At 51.1% G+C, this 19162-nt stretch overlaps 1 protein-coding gene across 3 annotated transcripts in view; it reads right to left on the bottom strand.

Annotated features, from left to right (window-relative positions):
* Nucleotides 1-279: 279 nt before the first annotated feature.
* Nucleotides 280-19162, bottom strand: part of LOC144943122 (uncharacterized) — a 42856-nt gene continuing 23973 nt past the window's right edge. For 2 of the 3 annotated variants that reach the window (XM_078870318.1, XM_078870320.1), the window contains exons 19-25: nt 18934-19153; nt 18497-18556; nt 15976-17943; nt 14642-14899; nt 12726-12965; nt 11930-12073; nt 7046-11301 (exon numbers count right to left, since the gene is read on the bottom strand). In XM_078870318.1, coding sequence (XP_078726444.1) covers nt 11216-11301; nt 11930-12073; nt 12726-12965; nt 14642-14899; nt 15976-17943; nt 18497-18556; nt 18934-19153 — 2976 coding nt within the window. In that variant the 3' untranslated portion in view covers nt 7046-11215. Of the gene's footprint in view, nt 2601-7045; nt 11302-11929; nt 12074-12725; nt 12966-14641; nt 14900-15975; nt 17944-18496; nt 18557-18933; nt 19154-19162 lie in introns of those variants that run through there. The other variant, XM_078870321.1, reaches the window with a different exon arrangement.

Genomic DNA, 19162 nt, shown 5'->3' with positions numbered 1-19162 from the left:
CTGGGTGGACGCTGGGGGGACTTTACACGTTTTTTTTTCTTCCCCCAAAACCTCCTTGATGTCTGTGGCCATTTGTTGCAATTCCTTAGGCGAACTTCCCCCCAGCGTCCACACACAGTCACGTTGCCAACCGAGGGAGCGTTTCACCTCCATGCGTTTCAAGCCACCGAGCCACTGATGCCCGCAAACTGAGCCAAGGGCTGACCCCCCTCCCTATCATCCGTTTTGAGTAGGGAAACAAACCTTGACTTTTACAAAACAAAAAACATGGTTTTACCTTCTCACGAAGTAAGCCTTAGCAAAGCTGCACAAAGCGAGCGCGTCACATCAATAACCCAGATATGGGTTCAACTGAGCACAAAGCCGATGCCATGACTTACACAGACATGGATATTGGACTTGTCGGCGAGGTGGTGGAGAAGTGGCTCAGCGGTTATCACATTGCACTGTGAATCCAGCGACCTGACCGATATCCGAAATCGGTCTTGGACACACATCCCCCAATATTCACCAACCGGCAGTGATCAGCATGATGATGTCCGGTTAAACAATCCCGACAACCGATACAGAGTGGGGAGAAGTCTGCGTTCAGAAACAGTTTGACGAACGGCTGTACATTGTCTGCAACCCGCACTCCCGACGACCCGCACTGACCAGCGTGGTGAAGTATGATCAAGCAACCCCGCACAACCAATACAGCATGAGGTGGTGAGGGTCTTAATCCAGTAATTGATTGACAAATGTGGGCTGTACATTATCACACGTCGCTTTTTAATAAACCAGACATCCGCGCGCGCAAAGGAGCAAAACGTTTCAAGTTCAATCTTCAGTCTCTCTCCTTTTCCACCTTCACATCGCCGGCGAGGATGGTGGCAATCTCCCCTTGCATGAAGGCCCACGGCACGCTCGATCCCAGCAATGGGCAGCGCTCCCCGCTGGGGCAGTACACCTCGCCGCAGGCCCCCTGGGATCTGATGCTCCCCCGAGAGCAAGGGAAGCAGAAGCGATGCGCGGCCACGGAGGGACACTGGACAAAGTGGGTGTCCTCCAGCCGCTCCTGGCACAGCGCGCAGTGCAAGGGGCCCGTGGCACCCGCCGAGGCCGTAGCGGAGGTCGGGGTGAGCGCCGACGGATCCGTTCCGTGCAGCGACACCTGGGACGCGACGTCGGGGGTCGGCGAACCCTGGTCCCCATTGCGCAGGGAGGAGCCTCGCCATGCCGGTGGCGAGATGATGAGCAGAGGGCCTCCGGATTCGGCCTCCGAGCCGGCCCCCTGAGGGCGCGTGGACGCCGCGTGTTGCTGCGAGTGCGTCGACGACGGATCGTCGTCGTCTTCCATCGTGGGCTGAGCGAACGAGTTCAGCGCGCCCGTGCTCGTGGTGGTGCTCGTGGTGGTGGTGGTGGTGGTGGCCGTGAGGTTGCTGCACGCGGTGACTTCCGGCGAGCAGTTCGGCCGCGGGGATGAGGATGACGATGTTGATGAGGTCGGCGGCGGCGGCGGCTGCTGCTGCTGCCCAAACCCTGCCGAGCCAGAACCGGACGTCCTGCACCCGTGCACCTTGACGAGGACGTCAGCTTGAGGCTGCATCAGCCAGTGCTGCCGCAGTCGCTGCTGCTGCTGATGGTCGTCTCCGCCCGCCTGCATCTTGCCGTCTCTGCTGAGGTGGAGGTGGACGGACGACTTGCGCTTGCGTGAGCCGGCGCCCCTACCCGGAGCGGACATCGACCGCGGGTGCTCGCAGAGTGCCGAGGGCAGCACGGGCCACCTGCTGTCCAGGAAGGGCAGCGGCAAGAGGTCACCCGCCACCATCTCCTTGAAGAACCTCACCGACTCGGGCAGAACGTCTCCGAGCAGCCTCCAGTCGCCGCTGCCGTGCTTCCTCTCGTACTCCAGGTACTTGAAGCCCGAGGAGAGGCCTCGTCCGAAGTCCTTGGTGCTGTCCTGATACATCTGCTTGGCCACGCCGGACGCGCTCGAGTACACGTTGGCTGAGCCGCTCGGGTACTCGATGTAGATCTTGAGCTCGTACTCCGTGCCCGGCTTGGCGGTGGCGTCGAAGGCGAAGACCCTGCCCACGAGGGAGTGGTCCTTCTTGAAGCGCACCTCGAACGGCGAGCTCCGAGACAGCGCCATCAAGGTGTCTCGCACCGTGGCCGGCTTGCTGGCCCAACTCTCGGCGCGGTTGCGCAAGCTCTCGCACAGCTCGGCCATCACCTCGGCGTTCCTCTGCCTGTCCCTGGCCGATGTCCTCTCCTGTGCGCCGATCACAAGCATCTCCGGGTTGATGCCAACGCTGCCGGCGCTGCTGCTGCTGCTGCTGTTTCCCAAAGCGTTACCGCCACCACTGCCACTGCTGCTGGCGGAGGTGGTCGTGTTGTAGTGAGACTGGCCTTGAGAGCCGGTTCGTCTGATCATCAGCGAGTAGCATGAGCGAGAGCCGTTGCTTCCGCTTGGAGCTTGTGCAGAGAGGATAGTCGACGAGGAGGAGGAGGGGGAAGTGGTGGTGGTGGTGATGGTGGTGGCGGCAGCGCTCGAAGAGTTGATACCGCAGTTGCTGCTGCCGCTGTTGGTCGAGTTCGCCGCGTGTAGGAGGTGTCTCCTCGACTGATCCAGGCTTGAGTCCCTCGGGGGTGAAGATTCCTCCATCTCGGCCGCAGCGTGGCTGAAAGCTCGGCCGTGTGCGTGCGGGGAGGGCACGGAGGAAGACGAGGTCGACGAAGAGCAGGCGACAGATCCAGACAGCGCCAGAGGCATGGCTCCGTGCAGCGGGTGTTGGCGTGGGTGGGCTGTGGTGGCGATGGTCGTGCCACCACCCGCACCACCGCGCTCCACGCTGGGATAGCGCAGCACAAAGGCACCACGTCCCTCGCCGTAGCTGCAATTGCTGCTGCTGATCATAGCTGGCGACTGCCGATGTTGCTGCTGCTGAGCATGCTGGTGATGCTGCTGCTGATGATGATGAAGGCTGCTGCTGCTGCTCCGCGCATCCTCTCGTCCTGATTCCGCTGCTTCCGCTCCATCCGCCGTAGCTTCGGGCGACTCCGCTTTTGAATGTTGCTGCTGCTGGTGCTGCTGCTGATGCTGCTGCTGATGATGATGTTGTTGTTGATGGTGGTGATGATGAGAGAGATCAGGTCCTGGGACAGGGAGTCCGTGTGCACGTCGCAACCTCCTGGCCGTGCCGATCACCAGCTCGGCCCGGTCGGCTCCTTCGTAGTTGACGCAGCCTCGGCACACCGGCTCGGTGAAGTCCCACACCATGGCCCACGGCATGCGGGGAAGGTCGCACAGGTAGCACGACTGCCTCCGCGGAGACGAAGACATCCTCGTGCTTGCTACACTCCGCCTCGAATGATTTAACAGCGGCGGCGGGGATGTGTTGTCCGGTCGATGTCCGTGTCATCCACCGACTTTATATATCGATATTATTATCGATGCCGGTGTAGTATCGTCGCTTATATTAGGCTATGGCAACACCGATGCGTTGTTATTCGTTCCGATTCGTGGGTGTCTTCTAATTGATTTACAACCATGGTGATTGTCCACAATGGTCTGTATGTGTGTGTGTAAAGTTGTACAGTCTATGTAAACTGTCGATCGTGCGCAGTGAATGGATGCACGGGTGGCTATCTTTCACCAAGAAATCATCACCCTCGTTAAATATACACGGGGTTAATGAAGGCGATGGTGACGATTTACAGTAACGGCTGGACAAGCCACTCGCTTACACGAACGAGCCCAAGATTAATATAATAATAACATCACTGGGCAAATGGTAAAAAAGTGGTGGTGTTTGCTGTGATGAAGGTGATGGTGATGGTGGTGCTGGCAATGATGACTGTAATGCTTAATATTGTCGCTATTGTTGCAATTGGTATTCTACTCTTTGTCTCCGTGTCTCCGTTGCTGATGTTGTTATTGTTGTCGGTGCGACTCCTGCCGTCTAATCCTCCCCGCCTCGTCTCTCGCCGCTCGCTGTTGAGGCTCTCGCGAGCCAAGGCGCGTCTCGCGCTCGGGATGAGAGGAGACGTGACGTAGGGTCGGCCGGAGCGCCTAGCCCTGACGTCACCGCGCGATGCACGCACGTGTGTGTGTCTGTGTGTGTGTGTGTCTGTCTGTGTGTGTCTGTCTGTGTGTGTGTCTGTCTGTCTGTCTGTGTGTGTGTCTGTGTGTGTGTCTGTGTGTGTGTCTGTCTGTGTCTGTCTGTGTGTGTCTGTGTGTGTCTGTCTGTGTGTGTCTGTGTGTGTGTCTGTGTGTTTGTCTGTGTGTGTGTGTCTGTGTGTCTGTCTGTGTGTGTGTCTGTGTGTGTGTCTGTCTGTGTGTGTCTGTCTATGTGTGTCTGTGTGTCTGTCTGTGTGTGTGTCTGTGTGTCTGTCTATGTGTGTCTGTCTGTGTGTCTGTCTGTGTGTGTCTGTCTGTGTGCTGTAGGTGCTCGCTAACAGCACTTGCCCCTACAGTCTATTAAGGCTATACGGGGGAGCTTTGCTGTGGAAAGCGGTAGTGTAGCGGTTAGCGCGCTGCGTTACGAACCCAGCGACCAAGGATCGATTCCCTCTTACGGCCAACACCCAGCGACGATTATCTGAACCGGTCCTGTGCCTCCCCTAGGTCGACTCAGCCTCAAACGAGTAGCTGATGCGATGTGTAAATATCGACACTGAGGAGACAAAGGCGGCCCGGCGTGGTGCTGGCCACCCACCCCCTCGTCTGCCGTGCCGGCCTTCATAGGTGCTCGCTAACAGCATTTTCCCCTACAGTCTGCAGGCTATATACGGGGTATCGTTGTCTTTTGTAAGTGTGGTTATGTCCGTGGTGTGTCTGCGTCGTGCCTAGGCGAAGTTGTGGGCAGTACCATACAACCAATTTCTGTTGCGCTGTACGTATACCAGTTCATGAATAATTGTAGATGATGAGCGCACCAGCCCCAATTCACTCTGATCGCGTCTGATGGATGGTCAAATAAACCCGACAACCCCACGCGCCGTGGCGCACAACTTCGATGGGTGTCCGTCACCGCATCTTAGCCGCACGAATCGGGTACTCGAGTGCCACGTTTTCGACGCCGTTTAAAAAATATATTTTTCTTTGAGCGCTCGGTCAATTATGTCAATACCACGTGGGCTTTCCTGGTGGGTGCTTCAGTGTAGCCTGCTCGCGATAGTTCGAAGCACTATACCCTGCGTTCGATTCCCCGCCACGGCGAGTTCATGTCTACACTGGTCATGCCCCCCCCACTCCACCGCCCCCTTCACGAACTCGCACTGACCAGTGTGGTGAAGTATGGTCACACAACGCATTTGGGAAGGCTTTCATCCGTCCAGCAGCAAGTTTACAAAAGACTGCGAATACACCCTCGGTACGCAGAACGTCACACACACTTGCTCATATTAAACGCATACTCTATCGTGAAATGCTAAATATTATAGTTTTACATCGAACTAAGGGCTCGTATCTAAGCGAGGATCCTTGCCGATATACAGTATAAACATCTGGCAGTTCACCAGCATTTGGGACAAGCAAGCCTGACGAGTCATTGAAATCAGAAACCGGTCCAGACTTTCCTGCTCAGAAAACGTGCAGCCGATGGGATGTGTAAAACACACTCGTGTATTGGTGCTTGCTTTGGTTGTGTGAAGGGGGCACGTGTGAATGAGGCGGAGTGTCTGCTTGTTCATTTTATAGACTATAGACAATAGCTCGGTTAAACCGGGGGAGAGATGAAGGTTTAAAAAAAAACGGTGGTCAGGGCTTGTCGGTGCGCGTGGCTCAGCGATGCCACAACTAAATTCACTGCAGCTGCCGAATGTTTACCGCGTGCATGGAGCGGAAATGCTGCGGTTAAAATACCCCCGGTGGGAGGCGGGATTGTTAAAACGCGGAGTGCATCACAAATACGGGAGTGGTGGTGCCGGTATGCGTCTCCCTCCGTGGTCGGTGCGGAACAGAGTCGACGGCGAGCATGCACAGCTCATACCCCCCCGCACCACCGCACGAATTGCTGCACTGTGTAAAAGTGCGGCCCTTTTGTGAATCAACTGCTGAACGAGGACCTCTTTCCCCACGCCGTGCGGATTGTCAGCCTGCGCTCAAATTGACAAATGTGCAGGAATGTACCGAGTGCAATTTGTACTTCCACGCTTAATTTATATTCATGATTGTCTTGATTACATTTTCTCTATCTTACTCGTGTACCCTTCGTTGCATTTCTTGTCGATGTAGCGTTGCGGACCCGCCCGTGTGCTGGACATATGTGAAAAACGAGCTTCACAGCGTATCGGATTCCTTCAATACAAATGTAGACACCGATTCTGATCGCGCCTGGTCCATCATTCACCATGCTGGTTCGTGTCGGGTGGTGTGAAGGCGGGGAGCATAGACGTTGGGAGCAAACTACAGTACATGTTGTTGCACTGCCCTCGTCTGACAGCGTGTGGCCCTGTAAAAACCCACGGCACGTATTTTGATGCATCGTGGCCACCCAACCCATCACTATACACGCTCAAACCCGATTGATTCCGGGTGAATTGTAGAGATATATCTTTTTTTTGAGTCAGACTTCGCGAGAATACATTGCAGATGTGAAACAAGAGTGGAAACAGAGGGCCTCTTGCATACTTGTCAATCCATACGGTTTACCCGTATTCTTGTACAGGAAAAATGCATTTACAGGTCCATACGGCGTACAGCCGTTTCATTACGGGCAAAAAAGGTGTCAATTTGTTTGTTTCTCCCTTGTGATGGGACTTTGAAGTTTGAACGTTTAGATGTATGACACGGGGTGACCAACATGGTCTGAATTGGTGTGTAATAAGGTATGGCACTGATAAGGGGTTGACAGATATGCTCTTGTTGCCGTCATTGAACAACTCGCCTGGTTGAACAAAACCAACTGGAGCACTCACAAATCCACGTGGACCAGGTGACCAGAGAAATCGCGTTGGCGCCCTCTGGTGGCAAGTGCAAGCGAATCACGGCGCTGAATAAACGCGAGTCGCATCGACACAATGTCATCTCGTTCTTTTTTTTTATTTCGTGTACTGATAAGTTAAGCTATTCCCGATTACAGCAGGAATTATAAATGTATTTTTTAAAAATTATATGTATTGTGCTTAATATGAACCTACGCTCGTTACAAATATGTCGTACGCTGCAGAGAAAACGTTACTAGAATCTACTAAATTAATGCGTTCATCTCAACGACAGCAAAACAACACGTCCCAAGCTGATATTACTTTGTCGCATTGGGGGGGAACCACATTTAATATAGCAACCATTCAAAGTCGAAACACTGATTACAACAAGGATTGTTTCAAATGCACATTCGGTTCATATGTCATAATGTACATAAAAATACAACGTTTTGGGTTTTTTTTTGCAAATGTCCATCGTCTGCTGGTTTATACTGTACATGTTTATTTAAAATACATTGCGGTGCTGTATATTGCTGATTTTATTTACTCAAACAATATGCCACCATCTCTATACTTCCAGAGCCCACAATGTGTGACTTAATATCATTCTCTCTTGAACAAAAGCCTATTGCACTGCAATTACAGTATTGTTTCAATCACCTACCATATATAAACTCCCCCCCCGCCCCCACTCTTTAAATACAAACGGATCACAACACTCTACGACTTCGCATTCTACAGAGGCACAACATTTCTTTCTCATTGGCTCAAAAGTCACAATTCTGGCCCGTGGCTTCGGAGGAAATGGTACAATCAGCTATAAAGACACTCTTGTCATCTCCCATGAGGGAGACTAGGCATGAGAAAGCATGTTGGCAAGCGCCGACTGCAAATGAAACAATCCCATTATCTCTTCATTCGAGTACACGCACCGTTAAAACTCGTTTACAAACTGCATTTTCAAAGATTAAAAGGTCTGGCTTAAGTACCATTGTGGATCTCTTCTGCTGTACGCACCATGGAAGGAAAACAAATGCTTGTATCATCAACGACCTGAAAATCGTACGCGATGAAAAAAAATGAACCAAAACCAGTAAAAAAACTAGCAACGAAATTCCATCAAAATCACAGTATACAATGATAGTACAAAAACGTGAACATTTTTTTTGTCTTGGCTATAATAAACCTGCTTGCAAAAAAATTAAAACGTCCCACGGTTCCTTAAGTCTGTTCACTGCAGGCATCATCTCAAGCATGTGTCCGTCTGTATACAGCACACAGACTCGCCACTAAATTTAATACCCTTACGTTCTCATGCCTTTGGCTGCTCGAATTGTTAATAAAAGCCCTCAATCTATACCATACTGTCATTGCATTCTTGTCTACTTTGCAAGTGTATTTTTTTTTTAACTGGGAAGGCAATTTATTGAAAAAACTTTTCTGGGAGTTCCCCAGTTTTAATGTCATGCCGTAATCGAAACAGACGCAACATTTAGATAAATATGTTATGAATGCTATCTTGGACGTCCGGCCTTTTACAAAAAATCTAGTTTAAACTATTATTTACAAGTCATATATACCCCACTTGGCCTCTTGTATGATTAAGTATAGTTTTATTTGAAAACTATGACTTGGGCACATCGATTAAGTACAATGGTTTTTTTTTGCATTAACAACTGATGTCAGAATAGTTCAGGCTTTGTCCACAACACGATGTGAAAACCGGCTATGTTCGACCACCTCTCTCTATGGCGCTTCATGCACAAGCGGACATGCAATACTAAGACGTGGAAGAACCTGAAAAAAGCCACATAATACTCGGCACAGCATCATGAAAAAAATCCCTACCACTAACAACACACGTATACCGTTATTAGAATAAATATGCGTTATAGTAGATTTCACCGTAGGCAAGTTAAAATGTTCATTTACATCTCTCATAACTTTTTTTTAATAAATGTATCAAACCATTTCTCCATAGAAAGAGAAACATTTTCAAGTCATAAATTTTGTAGAATTGATTTTTTTTGTTTTTTTTATACTTATACGTATCAAAATAATTGCTTTCAGGCCGGTTTTCAGATAATAAAAGGGGATGGGTGGCATGGCGTGTGGTTCTGATAGTCACTCGAAGTGCCGGACCCTGTAGAAGAACGGAAAATGCACCTTGGGGTGATAAAACCAAGAGATGGTTCAGTAACATCAACGGAGCAGAACACGACGAAAACCGGACAGAAATGTAGAGACCGTGCATATGCCACTCCTTATCGGCATACCGTGACTGAAATGCAGCGAACTTTGGGTTTTGTAAGGATTAACGATGCATTTATAAAGCATCGTTGGTAGTAATGAACCCTGGTAATGCAAACAATCTGAGTTGTGTGTTATTTTTTGGTAACGTTTTGGGTTTTGCAAAACAGCTGCGGTGTCCTGACTAGGTTCGTTTGCCGATGGCACCTTACACCAACCCGGATGCCCTAAGACGCGGCACGTCGTTACGAATCTGAGAGGCCGACAGTGCATTCAAATAACGCGTCGCGATAAGACCCAGCAGGCTCTGAGGACCGCAAAAAATAAACTGCTAAAAAATACAATTTCATAAATTAATTGATCTACTTATGAGCACTTCATTGTCACCATTTCACTCCCCGAAATTCCTACGCTTACACGAACGCACACGGGTTGATGGTGAAGTATCGGTACTTGTAAGCGGGTACTCTGAACAATTAAAAAGTACATGTTTAAAAAAAAGCCTACATACGTTCGGACTACAATCTACTGCAGTACATGATAAATTGCGTGTTATTTTAATGAACAAATCCAAGCTTTGGAACAACGTAAACAACGGGATGAATTATGGCTTTGAGAACTTAGGATAAAAACACATGCTTTGAACATTAGGCTCATGAATTATGGGAAAAATACTATTCTGTTAAATATTCTGCTATTTGGTCTTAATTGCAAAAGAGGCAACACATTAAGACTAAGCCAAAATGGTCAGTGGCACTTTAGATATTTAAAAAAATTCAACAAACTTTTTAAAACAATTCTGAATCTCAGTGCATCAAGCAACCAAAACGCATTTCATTTAACACGCGGGATTTTGCGATGTGTCATTTAATTTCCCCAACTATCTATATTTAACCAAATTTGTAAGCCTCAGAAATGTAAGGTTCATATAATTAGCTTCCAGACTGGTTTGTATAAATACTAGGGTATAAATAGTGTATAAGAATCCATACTTTAATGCGTGTAAAATGTTCCATGGGTGCCGTCCGAAATCGCAGTGTGCACACTTTTGGTTTAAGTTTCGTCTTCGGGTAAGGCTACGAAGCTGCCATAACGCTTTACCCACAAGCTGCACATTGTATACATATACAAACACACCGTAATCAGGAAGACACACTTTGCCTTGATTTCCCCCCCCACTAAAATCAAACATGGCAGTTGCAAAAGGTGCACACGAACACAAAGAACCGCTCGCAATGGAACGTTTCGAAGGCGACAGAGCACCAACTAAACACTTGCGTGGCCGTTTTGTTCCACCGTGATAAAAATGTCACATTTTATTTAAAAAGCTTTCGCACAGTAGCATTAACCAGGGAAAGGGGCCTTTTTTTTTTGCTTTGCACAGCTTTTGCGTCACCGTTTGTTCCGCGCTCTTAGTTGGGACAGCCATATTCATACCGGGTGAAACAGGTTGTCGTTGGCTGGAGGCTGTTTGCTTATTTGCACCACCTTCTCTGAAGGATGCACATGGCACACACATCACACGTACACGCACACACACACACACCACGCACGTACACAGACGCCCACAACAACGCTCCCTTTTGAATTCATCTCTGCCACCTACCGCGATTGGGATTACACAAAGCAATCATCACCCTCATACTTGGCAGACTAATGCCCGTTTGCAAGCCAGGTGCTGAAGTCACCTTGTGCCCACAAGGGGACACAGCTGCCACTGGTGGGGGGTCCCCTCTTTCAAATGTTTTAAATTAGACGTGGATGTAAAGCGCTCCCGGTGACACCCCCCGGCGTCATGAGCGCGATATGAAAACGTAGCGTTGTCACCGTCACATTTTAATGAACTGGCTGTTCTGAACCTTAACTTAACTTTCCAGCACGTTCCGTGAAAGAATCCACGGCACTGATAACCGTCTCTGGCAACAACGAACCACGCACCCGAAATGCTACACACACACACACATAGATATAGTTGTTGCTGTCGTCGTTTGATACGGTCACTTCTAAAGAGTTTTTTGTTCCTTTCGCATATCCCAGCGACGACACGCCGCGGCTACGAGCTGAGCTCCAACGCCAGGGCAGGCCGGGCCGGTGACAGGGATCCTGTGCACGATTCGGATGACGTCAGTGACTTCGTAGCTGCCGAAAGAAGGCAGGATTAATACAAACAAAAAAAACATACACACAACAAGCATGTGGTGCCCCAAGCAGAAGGTGATCGCTCTAGTGGATGTGGCACTGCTGATATAAAAGCGGTGTCACATTGGTAGATGCACACACGTTTACAAACCCATATTTATGAGGAGCTTCCCCCACATGCCTGAGCTTTGACCCAGACACCTGTACGCGAGTGCGAGTATTTTACTATTTCCCTGTTGCCGTCAACTCAACTCCCTCTCTTCTCCCCTTTCCTTTTCTCTGGCAGACAGTACAGGAAACCTCGTGGTTAAGGCCATTTTGACATAATTGCTTAACCAAATATAAACATTCATGTGGATGATGTATTGCAGGTGCACGTGCTCCTGCGGATGAATGTGCCACGGCTGATAAATGTGGTGCTGCAGTGGAAGAGACGCTGCATTGGATGTGGTGCTCCACTTGACGTTGTTCTGCAGTTGACATTGTGGTGCAGCAGTGAAAGTGGTGCAGCAGCAGCAGAAGAAGAGATGCTGCATTGGATGTGGTCCTGCAGTCAGTTCAAGCGGTGGAGCAGTGGATGTGCTGACGTTGGCAAATGTGGTGCGATGGGGGTGTAAACGGGGCTCACCCTCGCGCTCCCTCTTGCGGAGCTTCTTGCGTCTCCGGTCGATGGTGGCCACCTCGGTCTTGAGGGACAGGTAGTACGTGCGGATCTCCTGCAGGCGCTCCTGCAGGAACGAGATCCTCTCCGCGCCGCTCATCCCCACCAGTTCTAGAGAAATGAGAAATGCTAATAAGCATACGAAACAAAGACCCCCCCATAAAGCCTTAACAGACTGTTGGGGCAAATGCTGTTAGCACTTATGAAGGCCGGCACAGCACACGAGGGGGTGGGTGGCCAGCACCACGCTCAGCCGCCTTTGTCTCCCCAGTGGTGATGTTTACACACCGCACCAGGTACTCATTTGAGGCCGAGTCGACCGAGTAGCAGACACGGACCGATTCAGATAATCGTCACTGGTGTTGGCCGCTACACTACCGCTCCCCACACAGTGCAGACACAAACGCTATATACGCGTATGAGATCAACAGCCACATCCTTGCATAAACTTTACCTTTCACGTGTTACCAGTCAAGCTTATTTCAAGCTGGTCACTCAAAGGATGCAAGTCCCTTAAAACTAACAACTTTATCGGTACGTCTTCCGACCTGAAGACGTACCACAAAGCCATGCGGGAGGGCGTGTGGCGCAGTTTGGCCCCAGCTTCCATACAATGCGCTCACGTTGCTGCAGTTCTCTGCGGTACGCCTTTAGAAAACAACGGCTCTAACCGTTTGCGCGTTCCGAGATTCAGCAGAGGAAAGGGCAAAAAAAAAAGCTTCGACTTTCCGCCGCGGTCAGCCGCACGACAGCGGCAGCATACCGATCTGGAGGCTGAGGCGCGGCGGTCGTCCCACCCTCTCCCCGGCCCCGCGTTCACCGCCCGATCGGCCGTGGGCGGTCCCTGCCAGCGGCAGGGACGGCGGGGAGCCCCCCGGGGGAGAGCGCGCGGCTCGGGTGCTCCTGCTCGCCGCGCCGGCGGCCGCGTGCTTGCCATGCGACGCCGCACTCTTGCCCCCCATCGGCTCGTTCTGCGGCAGCTCCTCGCTGTCGCTGCTCTGGCCTGCGTCGTCGACGTGCGAGAAGCGTTTTTAAACGGAAGGCTGGAAAGGGTGGAGTGTACTTTTATTATTGTTGTTATCTCCGTCCATCCGTTGCGGGAGAGGGGGACCCGATAACTCTCGTACAGACGATCGAACACGGACTGAGATGTCGTATAAGAACGTGTTGCTGTTAGGGACTTGCCCTCTTGGAAGACCGGCCAAATTCATCAAATTGTTGCCCAAAACTTGTAGACCCAAAACCATAGCATAAAATACTATTTGTAAATTTGCAAATGCGTTTTTGCCCCAACAATTAATTAAGTATTCCTGAAAACAAATGCTTGCTGGAATGCATTAAATAAACCCTGCCTATGCATGATTTCCCTTACTTGTTACACTGGTATTGGTCAGTCATGGAATGCTTCACTGCCCCCCCCACCTCTCTGACTGATTCAAAGCGTTATGATTCGTGGCTGTGATTCAATTCAAATATCGACTCTTTCATTTCATTTTCTTAGTTTATTTTGTCTCATTTTTAGCAGCTTATTTGTATCGTCTCAGTTTTCACGTCTTATTTTGTTTCGTCCATGAGCCAAGTGGATGTTAAATCCTGCTTATTATCATTCGCAAGAACAGGAAAAAAAATTCCTATTGCCATGGACCAAGAGTAAAAAATGTTAATGTTTTTCTCCCCTAATAATATTAAAAAATTGCTGTAAGTTTCACTCTTCTTTAAAGCAGAAAGTCCTATTGGTGCATGTGTCTGGCTGCTTGGATTTTCTCTCTCCACGTGCGTATAACCCGCGTCTATTCTCTAGTAACGTCCACTGTCCTCATACCTCATTCATCACGACACGGATTTTGTGTGTGCAGCATTTGCAACTCTCACAGAAAGCAGTGCATAATCCCATGCTAGAGAACGATCGATACAATTACACCACGGAAATATGTATGTCACTTTAACTGGCTCTTATTATTATTATTAATAGGTGATGCATGTTTCCACATACCCTGCTATAAAACCAAATATTTGTTGGTTCTCAGACCTCAAGTATGCTTAATTACATGAAAAAAAATGGAACGGATTCAAATGTTTTGGTGCAGCCATTGGTAACTGGATTGAGATCGTCAACTCGTTAAACTTCACAACCGTTATTGTTTAACGGTGCAGACCGACATTTACTTGCTCACCAAACGGTTGGCGGAAGGGGCCACGATTGGCTTCCCTCGATTCAAACCCAGAATCTCAGCAGTGGTTGCTCCGTGTTCTGACTCACAAATTGCCGATTCTTACACACACACAATTCTACTAGAGGAGCTTTCTAAAGCTCGCTCTAGTGGGGATGCCTTGCGGCCAGCAGCGGCTTGATCTGGCATTCGTTTTGCTATCGCTGCACCATGCCCGTTTTGCTGCAATCTGCACTGACGCCTACTTTACCCAGGGCGATGCTGGCACGGAAAATAAAGATTGATTGGCCGATTGAACCCACCGACACACACACACGATTCAACGCACACATTGCGAGTGTAATCCGCACCTCCGCATGGTTGGCTACGTACGGTGCTAAAGAAGTTCAACATATGTGCGTACGTAACAAGTGGCCCTAGTCGATGGAATGGTGCACCGTTACATCGTTACACGGCTACACGGCCAGCACCACCACCACCACCGTGCCTGCGCTCGCGTCGCTCTTACCGACTCTGTGGCGCTCCGTTCTCGGGCTGTTCCTCGTGTGCTTCGGGCTCAGTCGCGGCTTTTTGGCGGCGGCGACGGAGGCGGCGGCGGCGGCCGCTGCAGCAGCGCCAACCTTGGCACGCTTCTGTCCCGCGACGTACACCCGCCGCCTGGAGCCCATGCGCACGGAGATGCCCCACGTGGCCGGTCCGCCCCGGGGCACCGCGTCCACTTGGTGAAACGAAGGCTTGAAGCTCACGACTTCGCCGCGCAGCATTTCTGCAAGGGGTCGTGCGGACACACCACCACCACCACCACCCCCCCACACCCACCGGGCAACGTAGAATCATAGTTAAGTTTGAATGAATTAATGCACGTTGTTGACTGCAGGTAAACAATAAATTATGCTGGCACAAGTGGTGTAATGGTGAGCACACTTGACTTGCAATCTAGAGGTCGCTGGTTCGATTCGTTCTCCGGGTGATGCAGTTGAAACAACGGTGCAAGTTTCTTAAATCCCTCTGCAGCCTCTATCCACCCAGAAGTGTACATGGGTTCACCACAGTTAGTCGATCGTCAGCTCACATGTGGTCGGCTAAAGCGTGGGCACTTCCACTTCTTTACAGATGTCTGGAAGGTAGTCCAAGATATTCTCTAGGAGGGGCTGTCTCGAACTCCCTCTAGTGGAGGCCCTTGCCGTGAGCAGTGTTGTGAGTAAGTAAAGAGAGTGCTCCATCTTTAACTTATTCAATAAATGAGCAAAACAAAATTGATACACAAAAATATCTGTTGAAGGGAAAGAACTGTAAAACAAGACGTAAGATTACGTACAACTAGCACAGTTATTGAAGGTGGGTTGGTTTAAAAATGATACAAACAGTAGGCGGATAAGAACAGGATGGAGTGTTTTTGAAAAACTTAACTTGAAAATGAAAAGCATCCTACAATGTGCTTAAAGAAGTACTAAATCGGTGCATATTACCTGCTATGACACCGATTAGAAGCAAAGGCATTGACAAAAAAAACTGAATTGAGAAGGCACCAGAAGGAATATCTGACAGGGGAGACTGGCAATGGAATGGCAGCCAACGGAGAGAACATAGCCCCAGAGGACAGCCACCATGGAGATGAAGTGATGAGAGCAGTTCACGTGCAGATAGTGAGATGGGTTTCAGGCACCGCAGTACCATGAACGATGATGCTCCTATTGGGAGGCCTTCATCGAGGTGGCGGCGAAGCCATGGCTCATCGTGACGTGTATAAATAACTGGCAATTTTTTTTTTTACACGCGACCTATCACAACTCAAAACACATACAACACTGCCCCCCCCCCTTGGAGTCTCCATCCTCTCACCTCTCTGTGGTGGCTCTGGCTCGGGAGTGTTGCTCGAGCTGGAGCTGGCACCGGTCACGTCGCGTCGCCCGTACGACGTGCCCATCGTCGTCGTCGTCGTCGTCTCGCGTGCCGGCGGTGGCGGGGGGGAAGCCTCCCGCGGGCGCCCCGCTGTCTCCGTTGCCGCCACCACCACCACGGCTGCCGGGGATGCCACGGGAGATGGAGCCGTCGAGACAGCGACTGCGGGCACGACTGCGGGCGCGACTGCGGGCGTGGCTGCGCTTGCGTCAGCCGGCGGGGATGTCTCCGCCGCGGAGCTGGTGAAGCCGCTGTCATCCCGGACCTCCCAGTTCTGCTTACCGGCCTCTTGGCCATTCGTGGGACTCGAGTCTTCCTTCTCACTCTCGGCTGCGTCGCTGCGGCTCTCGGGTTCAGTGCCGCCGCTAGAGTTTTTGCTGTCTTCGTCAGTGGTCTGCTCTTGCTCGTCTGCGCAGGCGGAACTCGGAGCGCTCGTTTCATCCTGTGCCGCGGTTAAGGGCTCGTCAGCTTTCCGAGTCCCCGTGCTCTCAGACAAACCGTCGCCGCTTTCTTTGACGTCTACAGCGTCTTCGATTTGAGCCTCGGGTTCGTGAGCGCTGGTGGAGGCCGACTCCGTAACCATCACGCCGGGCGTGTCCACCTCCGTGGTGACCTTGTCGTCCGCCCGGGGTTCATCCACGCTGTCCTTCTCGTCGCCAACGACCTCTAGGGGCGAGTCCTGGCCAGCCGAGAGGCCCAGCACGCCGCACTGGGGCGGCGACACAAACACGCGCTTCTTCGGCGGGGAGCTTCCCCGCACGTGAGCAGGAGAAACCGGCAACGACGGGCAAGCGGCGTCCGCGCCCACGCCACTCTCCTCCCCCGCCTGCTTCTCCTCGGCGCACGCTTTCTTCACGCAGGACAGCGAGGTCACTTGCTTCGCCTGTGCCGTTTGGTCGGCTGCCTTGGCGCCGCCGCCTGCCTTGTTGAGTTTCGGAGGGCTCTCGTCCACTCCCGATTCTGGTGGCTTCTCCGGCCCGACATCACTCGGATCGGAGACATTTTCCCGTTCCTCCTCCAAGAGCGGCATCTTGGCATCTTCACTTGGAATGCTGTTGCGGTTCACTTTCTCATCGTCCAGGATAGCCCCTCGAGGTTTCTTGACGGGGTTTTTGGCAACTGTGCTTTGATCCGTTTTCCTTTTCCCCCTCCTTTCTTCCTTTGGAGTCTTCTTCTGAACGGCCTCCTCTTTACACGGAGCTCGCTCATCTTCGCTGTCCCGCTTGTCGTCCAAAATGTCAGAAAACTCCTCGCGGCACAGCAGCTTCGATTCCAAATCCTCTTCTTTTTCACATTTGGCTGCCGCAACCTCAGATTCAGTTTCTTCTTGACCCTTGGCAGACACGACCTGGGCCGACGTTTCAATGAGCGCAAGGCTCTTCTCGTCCTCCGTGAGAGACGGAGCATCAGGGGCATCATCTATGTCGAGAGCCCTTACGTCACTTTCCTCCTCCACCTTCTCCTGCACCTTTTCTGGCACCTTCTCTTCCTGTGTTTCGCTCTCTGCCTCGACCTCAACTTCATTTTTCACAGCCGGCTCGTCAGACGGATCGGCTTTCTCCACGACCTCCGTCGGCTCAGCCTCGGAGCAGGCACAGTTCAAGGCCGGGACTTGCGTGCGCACCTCGGCGGTAATCACCTCCTCCTCGTCCTCATCATCGTCATCCTCCTCCTCCTCCTCTGTGCGATTGGCGTTCCCGCTCTCGGCGCTCGACCCCCGGGCGTCCGTCGCGGCGGTGCCGGCTTCGCTGGAGGCCGCGCTGGCGCCATCCTCGGCGTAGCGGGCTCTGTGGGGGCCGCCCTCCGAGGGCCCACGGGAGCTGCGGCTTCCGCCGCCATCCTGCGACACTGAGCCTGTCGTGGAATAATCCTCCTCCGTCTCGCTGTCATCCATGGAACTCCCCGAGTCTGGGCACGCACGACAATGTTCATCGCAGACACATTCCCATGTTCCCATGTTCATATTCCATGCCTTCACTACTGGCACATGCTGAGCAACGAATATATGTACGTTGAACTTCTTTCACGCAGTACGTAGCCAACCGCGCTAATCGGAAGTGTGGTATACATTCAACACGAGCGTAAATTAAGGGTTATGACAATCAAATGTGGTTTGGTTTCAAAGCTTGTAAACATGGACCAGAAATGTATTTATTTTCTTAATAAATCAAAAATCATGACATATAGGAGAGATTAACTCATCCATATCTTTTTCACCATGGCCTATGACCAACTGCCTCTCTCTTTTAAATAAATATGCCCACCTCTTCTGTACAGTATCTTGAGATGTGGTCACGTTTAGATGATATTTAAATTGACATCGTCATGTATCCCTTATCTCCAAAGTGTTGGATTAGAGGCGAGCGGCGTCATTACCCCGGGATATTCAAGAGCAGACACACATTTTGCTCATGACAGGGGGGAAAAAGAATGACATTGAATTAAGAAAATAAGTACTCACCATTTGAGCCTTTCTCTGATTCTGTAGCGGTTTGACGTCCACGATGCCTCCTCAAATGTCCTGCAAAACATTGGTTATTAAACGAGGGAGAAAAATCGTGCGTACGCATGGCTTCTGTAATGATTTTCAACGCAAATAATTCGCGCAAATAACAGTCGTGCTCGTGCGACATTTGTATGCCGCAATGAGACAACGTGGCTCGGAGGGCAGCTCTGCTTGGGGGAGCACGGGCCACGCAACTTTGTGAAAGTCTCATTCATACCGGATCACCGTCACAGATGGACATAGAGACAGACGGACACTATAGCTCACGTAACAACACTCTTAACCTTCTGTGGCAAAGCATTTAAGAATAAATATTGATAAAATGTACGCATTTGAAATGTTAAATATTTCTAAGCGACGGACAATTTTTCTCACGATCCCAATTGTCTTACCTTCCGACGTATCGCTGGGCGAGTCCCACGTTGGCGTGCTGCGAGTGCTTCGGGCACTGCCACGGCCGCCACTGCCCAGGGTTCTCGAGGGGGTCCTCGTGACACCGGACCCGGGCACGCGATTGGCTGCGTGTAAAGGAGGGCGTCCGCGGCGTGCCGGCGTGAGGGCCTTTTCTTCTTGCTTTTCGCCCCCCTTTTCTTCCTCCTTGTCATGCTTGTGCTGCGGATA

This window comes from Lampetra fluviatilis, chromosome 30, assembly GCF_964198595.1.
Source record: "Lampetra fluviatilis chromosome 30, kcLamFluv1.1, whole genome shotgun sequence".
Taxonomy (NCBI): Eukaryota; Metazoa; Chordata; class Hyperoartia; order Petromyzontiformes; family Petromyzontidae; genus Lampetra; species Lampetra fluviatilis.
Note: the sequence above shows the minus strand (reverse complement) of the source record. Positions and strands in the feature narration are given on the sequence as shown.